The 9,506-nt window shown below is 40.2% G+C and overlaps 2 protein-coding genes across 3 annotated transcripts in view; both read left to right on the forward strand.

The window, feature by feature from the left end:
* Nucleotides 1-9,506, forward strand: part of LOC122332182 — a 31,269-nt gene that overhangs the window by 12,017 nt on the left and 9,746 nt on the right. Inside the window, exons 18-23 of the mRNA XM_043229483.1 lie at nucleotides 647-781; nucleotides 1,798-1,828; nucleotides 3,580-3,771; nucleotides 4,463-4,516; nucleotides 4,621-4,682; nucleotides 6,938-7,067. Coding sequence (XP_043085418.1) covers nucleotides 647-781; nucleotides 1,798-1,828; nucleotides 3,580-3,771; nucleotides 4,463-4,516; nucleotides 4,621-4,682; nucleotides 6,938-7,067 — 604 coding nt within the window. The remainder of the gene's footprint in view (nucleotides 1-646; nucleotides 782-1,797; nucleotides 1,829-3,579; nucleotides 3,772-4,462; nucleotides 4,517-4,620; nucleotides 4,683-6,937; nucleotides 7,068-9,506) is intronic.
* Nucleotides 599-9,506, forward strand: part of LOC122332221 (MAP/microtubule affinity-regulating kinase 3-like) — a 9,721-nt gene continuing 813 nt past the window's right edge. The window contains exons 1-3 of one of the 2 annotated variants that reach the window (XM_043229517.1): nucleotides 599-1,345; nucleotides 3,580-3,771; nucleotides 4,463-4,516. In XM_043229517.1, coding sequence (XP_043085452.1) covers nucleotides 1,292-1,345; nucleotides 3,580-3,771; nucleotides 4,463-4,516 — 300 coding nt within the window. In that variant the 5' untranslated portion in view covers nucleotides 599-1,291. Of the gene's footprint in view, nucleotides 1,346-2,693; nucleotides 2,865-3,579; nucleotides 3,772-4,462; nucleotides 4,517-9,506 lie in introns of those variants that run through there. The other variant, XM_043229516.1, reaches the window with a different exon arrangement.

Genomic DNA, 9,506 nt, shown 5'->3' on the forward strand with positions numbered 1-9,506 from the left:
AGTTTTTTAGCATTAAGTTTAATTAGTATTTTAATATTATTTCACCAAAATTGATGTCATATGCAGTAATACTCTTATATTTCATATGCAACATGCAAATTAAATTATACTTATTAAACCATGCATATCACCTTGCACATATCCGTATATTTCTAATATCCGTCTCATAGGTTTCATTTACTTGACAATTGCTATATATTTATTACTTACATATTTATTTTTTCCTGCATTTATATGAATTAGTAAGTTCTGTTAACAAGACAAATGTACGAGAGAGAGAGAGAGAGAGAGAGAGAGAGAGAGANCTTGGCAATTAAAGCTAATTCTGATATTGTTAGGTTTGTCTGATGTACTTTTTGTGTCCCGAGATCTGAACATGGCTTTGCCTACTTCAAGTACAGGAAAGCTAGAAGCTGGTATGGTGAATAAATCTAGTTTTCATCTCAAGTCAGTGTGCAACGTTTAGGCTAGCTATATTTCTGTACAAAACCCGATGACTGAATTATTAAAAATCTCCGTCTTCGTTTGCAATAACGGCCAGGCCAAATATGGTAAAATTGCACTTCATTTGAACACCGAGCAGGGTGTGTCACAGCTGTTATGGTATGACGAAGTTTTCCCCTTTTTTCCATACGAACACCTACAGATCTCTGAGAGATGCGGCGCTCTCCAATGAGCACAGGGATCCGTCTGTTTCCTCACTTCCTCTGTCTCTCTCAAGGCTCGACTCGAAACTCCTGCGCTCTCGGGCAGCCATCTTGGATCTCGCTTTGAACGAGAGGTAACGGACGCGGCCGCTCGGGTGGAATGGAACCGTCGACAAGCGCGTCCTCCCCGCGGCTCCGACGCCTGTGACCGCTGCCGTTAGCGCTGAATGTACCGGACCCGTCCGTTGAAGGATCGCTCGATGAGCAAACCGTCTTTGGGGGCGATCGCTTGCGGAGGCCCCGTAAAGTGCAGTTTTCGCTGCTCTTAACGCGTTACTTGAACCGGACATCCGAAATATGAAGCAGACGGCGACGCGAGGCCTGGAAGTATTATGTTTTTAACAGTGCACAAGTTAGCCGGTCTCGTTAGCTGTTTTGGGATCTGTTAGATGGCTCGCGATCGGTGATCAAACGCGGAATATTTCTCTCCCAAACTTTTAACAAGTTTGCGAGCAGCTTTGCGAGCCAATCAATGATATTGACCGAGCGAGCAATTTGCCAAACGCATATTTCCCCCCTCCGTTGTACCGCGAAACCCGCTGCTTAAAATCGTAATTCCGGGAAAGCAGCTTTCCGTCAACGCCATGTCAACAACAAGAGCCCCGCTTCCCACCGTCAACGAGCGGAAGGCTGAAAATGTAAGTAGCCTGCTTTGTGTTTTCGTGTTTGGTTAATAATCAGTCGACCCCGTGTTGGTTTATCGCTTGTGCGTGTGTTATTTTGATCTCGTCGCGATTTGCGGCCGCGTCTCAAAGCCTGCAGAGCCGCCTGGCTGGACGGAGCTGCCGTCTGAAATCATTCAAGCCGCTTTTCCTCCTGAATTAAGGGCAGCGTCGCGCTTTACGTGCTGGTCGGGCGCTTTAAGTGGATTAGCGGTATTGTGCCAGTCTGTGGACAGATGGGGCACCGGGCTGAAGTGACGCATGGGGTCCAGGGCATCGGTAACTTGGCTGCTTTTTCTGCTTGTGGGCGCAGCATATGCTCGGTTAGTTAAAGTCCCGCACGCTAGATAGTGACCGTGCGTGGGTTTGCATGTTTAATGCGCCGATGGCATGCAGATATTGCGCATTGGCGTCAGCCTGTCCTATAGGTTACTGCTCAGACGTCAGCGGCGAGGGAAGGTGACATGAGCACGCGCGCTAATGCAGGTCCCCCTTAAAGGTGCCTGTGAATAATGTGGCATTAAGTTACGCGCTTTGACTTTTCCGGTGGATACCTGTCTGTCTTTCTGTCCGTCAGACTGTCTTTTTAACATTCAGTCACTCTCTCTCATCCCATCATTATATCAGTATTCTGTCTTCTAGCCTAGCTGTCTGTTATTCAGTCTATCTCTCCATCATTATATCTGTCTGTCTGTCAGTTGTTCTTCTCTATCTGTCTGTCGCTCTTTCAGTCTGTCTGTCTTTCTATCATTCTTCTATGTGTTGTTGTCAGTCAGTGATCCTCATTGTACGTTCGTTTGTCCATGCATTCATTTCTTCTGTCTGTCTGTCTATCGTTCTTTCTATCGTTATCTCAGATGTTCCTGTGTTGTTGTCAGTGCGTGATTTGTCGTCTGTCTGTCTATCATTCTGTCGTTCCATCTCTCTCTCAAATGTTCCTGTCCTATCATTCGATCTGTTTTCAATCAGTGATTTTGTCATTCTCTCCATCTATCGGTCATTTTTCTATAGTTCTGTCATCTAATCTGAATGTTTATGCGTTGCTGTCTTTTTTTTATTGCTAAGTGTACATTGTGTACTTACTGATTTTTTTTTTTTTACTTATTTTAAGTTGAAACGTTTGTGAATTGTATAATGCCTTACTAGAATCTGCATATTGATCACAAAAAAGTCGAATGAAGTATCAATCGCCCATCCACTCCACCCCACCCTGCCCCAAAATCTCTCTGCCCCTCTCTCTCACTCACACACACACACACACACACACACACACACACACACACACACACACACACACACACACACACGCACACTGGGTGTCAAAAAGACTCCAGCAGTGTGATGCAGCTCGTCAGTATCAGTGTTGGTGGATGGGAGAGTATTGATGAGTTCTTCTCACAGAAAAGACAGGGCTTTTTGGTTCAATGCCATTCAGCTTGCCAACACAAAAATGAGAGGATCGCAATCTAATATGAAGCATCGTGCAACAGTAAGCGTAAGTGACCTTTAATCATGACTCTTCTTCGCGTTTTATTGCTTTTCCTACAATTTTATATCAAGCCTGAGGCTACCGGCGGATTCATAAATCTATTAGGCAGAGCTTTGTGGATAACAGTCAAGTCAGGGCGTCAGGGACAATATGCAGGATTTAGTGGGAGCATTGTATAGCGCAGTGTCAGCATTGCCTTACATGCAGAGGTGTTAGCACCGCATGAGACTCACCGACTTACTAAACGCCATCCTGTTGCACTCATGACCTCTGAATGGGACAGTTCAGTGAAACAGTCTCAGGGTTTTGTTGTCTGGTGTGCGTCGCACAGTGCTCCTCTCACAAGGTCACATGAGACCTTGAGAACTGTAGGCGCACTGAAATGTGGTTTTATTATTATTGTTATTTTTGTACGTTTATGGAAATACTTCTGGCCGATTTTTTTCGGACAACTCAGAAAGATATGTTTTCGGGGTATGAATGCATGCGACCGTGCTAATGGACCTCTCTGATGTGGATGTGTGCGGTCAATGTTTGCAATATTGGTTGCCAATATCTGGCCTTTACATGACTGGACAAAATCTGGAATAAAATGCGCAAGACTGAAAATATAATTTGGCTTCTTTTTTTTTTAAATTAAGTTTGCATGCATGGATAATGGCTACTTTCTGTCATTCTATAATATATACATTTTAATGTTTGTTTTGTTTTTTTCTAACAGCATACAACGAATGGCCATGGCCGAGGGGAGGTGACCTCTCGATCTGTGAGGTCGAGTGGTCGAAACCGAAATTCTGGCTCAGGATTAGATGACGTGCACCCTCTTATTGGGAATTACCGACTTTTAAAAACCATTGGAAAGGGCAACTTCGCCAAGGTCAAACTGGCTCGCCATATCCTGACAGGAAGCGAGGTGAGGAGTCAGGAGTGTGTTTCCTCACACACGCACACACACAGTGGGCCACGGGGGTTTTCCAGACGCAAATAAGCTTTTCTGCTTTCATGTTTCCTTTAGAAATGTTTTAAATTGTAAAACTTTTGTAACTCATTTTATTTGTTTATTTTACACGCGTGCATGTTGGCACACACAATCTTTCCAAAGAAAGAAGATGCAAGGATGCTTTGAAACGATTACAATTTATAATGTTATAGAGGATTTCAGTTTCAAATGAATTGTTCTTTTGATAAGTTTATCACGGTTTTAACAACATATTAAGCAGCTCAACTGTTTTCAACATTTACGATAATTAAGAACCATTAGTACTAACTGAGCGCCAGTAACATTTCATAACTGAGCAGCAAATCAGCTTATCAGAATGATTTCTAAAGGATTATGACACCACTAAAAACTGGTGTGATGGTGCTGAAAATTCAGCCTTGCATCAAATAAATAAATTACATTTTAAAATCAGTTAAATTAAGAAACTGCTGTTTTAAATTGTAATATTATAATATTTTAAAGTATAGATTTTTATTTTATTCTATATAATTTTTTTTAAGCAAGTAGATAAAATCTCTCAAACCCCAAACTTTTGAATGTATAGGTTGCCAATCTTCCTCAAATATAGTACGATTCCACTAAACATTTTTTTTTTCTTTTTCAGGTGGCAATAAAAATTATTGATAAAACCCAGCTAAATCCAACAAGCCTTCAAAAGGTGAGGTTCACTATTTAATACTAACATGTTATGCGTATTGATGTAAAACTGTCACGTTTCAGGGGTTTTCTTCCTCGTTGCTGCTAGTGTTGTGTCATTTACAGCTACAGGAAATTCAGTTTGTTCGTGACTTTGGGACGTTGTTTTTGTCTGTGTTGGCTGCCTGGTTAGTTAGTTTGGCAGTGGTGCAGATCTACACTGATTCATAGGTAACGCTGGCAGTCAGCTCAGATTTCTAAACCGAATGCTGACTGCAGTGCTGATCTCCTGTGCTATCCAGAACGTTTATCAAAGTCTTGTGCAGCAGAACTGGAACATCCTGTCAGCTGGTGTTCTCAGTCACCCATCATCATGAGAAGTCTATTCAAACAGAAGCTCCTCCAGCAGTAACCTTCACACTCCCAGCTCAAACGGTGAAGTACACCAGCTGTGCTGCAATACTCTGCCCACCTACTGCAGGCAGCGCCGCCACTCAAGCCGCTCTCCGCTGAGAGAGCCTGCCACACCTGCGCATTGGCAACCTTGTGTTCAGAAAGGTTGTTTTTTTCTTTTTCTAAATGTGTACAAGCTGTGTGAAGATTGAGAGGGAGCTGATGCTGTAATTTTTGGTAACGCCGTTAATATAGCATGCGTTCTGCATGTGTCGAGACGGTTTGTTCTCTTAAAGTGATAGTCCACCAAAAACATAAGAATTTGCGAACACTCAAGTTTTCCCAAACCTACAGGATAACGCAAATAGGCATATTTTGAAGATTCTCTCATTTGTCTTTTTTTTTTCGAAAGTCCTCTCACGTAGAGCGCATTAAATATGGTAAACGGTTTCTCAGTTGTGCTTACTTTGATGTGACGCTGTTGTAGATTAAGTATTGCTAAATTTACAGGTTAAAGCAACTTTTTATCAAGTTGTGAATCAACCAATTTTTCTTATTTCTGTGCAGTTGTTCTTGCTAATTGTACTCTGCAACAGTCATACTGTGTGACTAATGTGGACCGATTCATATGCTAATGATTATTATAAACCATTTATTTATTTATTTATTTAACAAACCAAAAGTTTTTTGCGAGACTCACTGTACAGCTTGTAGTGTCTGTTTACTTACTCTCAGAATCGCAAGTCATTATCAAATATAAAGTGAGGTTAAGTGCAAGTCACTGGATCACCCTTGTTTCTTCTGTCTCTGTTCTCGGTCTGGTCCGCAAACTGTGTTTCATGTAAGATTTCAGGTTTCGGGCACGCATTAAACCTATGGACGTGAAAAAAAAAAAAAAAANTCTGATGTCATGTTGTAAAAGGATTCGATCAAGTTATTGACATTGCGTGACTAGAAAAGCTCATTTGTCTATTGTTGGAAGTTTAAAGGTGACATATCTAAAAATCTAACTTTTCCAGGTTTTAAGTGCTAATATCACGTCGCCGGTGCATCTATCAAACCAAGGAAACATTGAAAAAAAAATTAATCCACTAACATTTAGTGAGCATTTTTTTGCAAGCCTCTAAACCCCCCCCGAGATGTTGTAAAGGGATCTCATTATAATATTACCGCCTTTTAACCTGTAAGATTCCACCCAAGGCATCGTCATTTTGATTTCGCAAGCGACAGCAATGTACCATGCCGAACGTTTGAGCAAAACATGCTAACAGAGCAGTGGATGTATTGATTTATTTACTCTAGCTTATATTGCTGCTGCCACACAGGTTTAATATAACGTGCGACTTATTTCCCAGCTGTTTACCTTCAGACAAAATTATCCGACTGTTTTTGTGACTCGTGTTATTGATGTTAACTTTTTCTCACATGCCTTTGACAGGCGCCGTCTGTCCGTGTCCTTCAGATGAATGCACTCAGAAAACTGTATATCAGAGGTTTAAACTAATACGGTTTAATACGCGTGATTTGAGCTCGATAAACACGGCAGGATCAAATCGAATGTTTTTAGCAGGTATCTGCTGTAATGCCGCAGATGTATTCTGAAAAAGAGGGCGGGGAGTAGCAGCTCATTTGCATTTAAAAAGACAGTCACGAATATCTGCCTATATAATGATCTGTTGAGCATTTTTTTTGTGGACATATTGGGGACTGAAATTACATATTGTGCCCCTTTTTACAATATGTCCTCTTTGACGTCACTTTCAAAGGTGTCAGTCTTTTTCATATTGAATTCATAAGTCTTTCAGCATTACGTGAAATTCTCATCGGCTTGGGTTCCTCTTGAAATTATTGGATTTTGCCCCAAATTTGCTGTGCAGTGATTCAATGAAGCTCGTTTAGTAGAAACTGTGATTGCCTGTTGTAATGATACAGAAATAAAAACCAATCTACGCTATGTCCCATGCTTTTCACGGTTGTGGACGGTTAAACCAAAACTTGACACAAACCTTTATTGCGCCGCGTCTGCTTGTGACGCTGTTATGGTGAACAGTTTGGAGATTTCACAACAGCCATGGTGGAAAGAGGAGGAAGAGGAGGAGGAAGAGGATGTGAGGGGGAAGGACAGATGGACATTTGGGTGGGCCGGCAGTGAAGTGACAGACTGGAGGGACCTCAAAATGGTATGAGATGGAAGATAAAGGCCAGAACGGGCAGAGACTGAAGCAGCCTGATGACAGCCAGAACAAGCGGAGTGGAAGGTGTACATATGAGTGATGAATGCGAAATGAAAGGCCGGGAGAGATGTGGGCATGGGATGATCAGAAGAATTCAAATGATAATGCTAATCAGTGCTCGCTCAGAGATATACAAGCAGAGGACGCGTCTCTAATTTTAGCTGGGAGCTGCGAGCCGCAGCCACCATTAGTTTTTCCACAGCGCCATTGATTGGGATTCAAAGTATATCCTCTCTCTGTGGCCTGCTGGTCGTCAGCCAACACACGGCCGTGACTCACACACCGCAATAATGAGAGACCGGCCCAATCAGGCCTCTTTGGTCTTTCTATGTTTTTGCTTTAATTATCAGCATGGCTTTCGTTTTCTCTTCCTCGTACCCCTTTACATGCGCGTTGTGTGTTAATGATGCAGTGATTTATTTTTTTTCCCCACATTCAATTTTTGGATGTAAAATACACTACATTCATTTTTTCTTTTAAATGAACTCTCCTTCAGTGGCTTCTTTCATGCAGTGTTCAAAATTAAAAACGACTTTCAAATGTTTATGCAATTGCTTACATCAGTGAATTGAACTCAAGAGGTCTTGTTTTTGCTGCCAGGTTATTTTTTTTTAAAACTCATCTGAAATGTGACGTGACTAATGAACCTGGAGCTGCAGGAAGATGACGTCGTGACGACACTGATTGGTTTCTGATCTCATGATAGCTGTAAATAGCGCCTGTACTGTACAGATGCAGATGGCAACTTCAAAAAAAAGTCACAGCTGACGCAGTATTGTTTAATAGCAGTCCAGGTCTTAATCAACAGTGTCTTTAAAAACATGCAAGATAAAAAAAAAACCCCAATGCATAGCCACATACGAGCGTTTATAGTTATGCAGTAGGTTGAGATTATCTAACAGTATAATTACAGAGGTATTTATATACTATTATAGTTAATAATGTTTTGTTTTAGTTAAAGTATTTGGAGTAAGTGTGTGTGTTTTTTTTTTTTTGTTTTTTTTTGGTAAAACTATTTTACAGGTTACACCTATATACACCTAGAATATTAGTCATTTATTAGTGCTAATTAAGCACGTATTAATACCTTATTCTACAGCTCTAATCCTACCCAGTATCTAAATTTAACTACCTTACTAAATAACTATTATTAATAAACGGCAAATTAAGAAGTATTACCAGTTTTCTGTTGTTTGTTTAATTTTAGTTTTAGTAATCATTTTAGTACATAATGCCATTTATGGTTGTTAAGTCCGTTTTTCACCTTTTTTATGATTTTATTTTTATGATTTTTAGTGAAAAGTCTTTTCACCAGTTTCGGTTAACAATGCCAACATGAGCGGAAGGTGAATGTATTTTATACCAGTATCTTTCTGAGAGCGTTTCTGTGCCTTCATTCGCTTGCTGTTGAAGCAGTGGAGCGTTCAGTGATGTTTTTCTGAATTCCAGGTTGTTTTACTCTTAACACGTGTCCTCAGGACTGGGCATGTGTGTTGTTGTGTAATTGTCCGTGGGCGTTTGAGCTCCACACTAGGTCTGGTCCCTCGACTGAAGTGAGATGTTCTGCTGTGGACTGGTGTTTTTTAGTCATCACAGAGGCGTAAAGATGGTGCACCGAAGGGAAAGAGAGTGTGTGTGAGCTGAGAGAAACGGAAGAAAATCTTTAGAAAAACAGACAATTATGTGAAATAATTAAATAATGTCAATTAGAAATGAATTGGAATTCCACATTTGGTCATTCTTTTCTCAAACATTTTATGAAAGCATTTATCTTTTCTTCAGGAGATCTGTATGTCTTTTAATCAAGGATTTGATGGATTCAGATGTTTTGACAGTGCCATTATCTAATAACAGGCATCGTTTTTTGAGACGCGTCTTATAAATCAATAGACTCTTATCTGGCCTTCCCCAGACCTCTCTGCTTCACCAAACTTTTAGGCTGATCATACACAGACCAATCATTATTGATTCGCATCTTGGAAAGTTTCTTGTCTCCTTTCTTTCTCTTTCACCTTTTTCTTCACTTTTCTTATAATGGGCAGTTTGATGTATTTAGAGAACCGTGATGGGGCTTTGAAAAATATTTCTTGAGATATCAAATATATAGGCTATATAATATATTTCCACGTTAATTTCGTGTTAAGTCTGTGATTTAAAAATAGTTTCAGTGAACTGATTAAAAATGCTGATCTCTGTGAATCATAAATATACATTTATATTTATTTTTATTATATTACATTTTAATAACTCAATATGCATGTAAATATACATTTTAGACCACCATTCATAGTTCAGGCTAGGTATGGTTTTGTAATGTTTTTGAACAAATTGCTGTTATGTGATCAGAAATACAGTGTATATTTTTTTTTTTTTTTTTTTTTTTTT

Source organism: Puntigrus tetrazona, unplaced genomic scaffold (assembly GCF_018831695.1).
Source record: "Puntigrus tetrazona isolate hp1 unplaced genomic scaffold, ASM1883169v1 S000000006, whole genome shotgun sequence".
Lineage (NCBI taxonomy): Eukaryota > Metazoa > Chordata > Actinopteri > Cypriniformes > Cyprinidae > Puntigrus > Puntigrus tetrazona.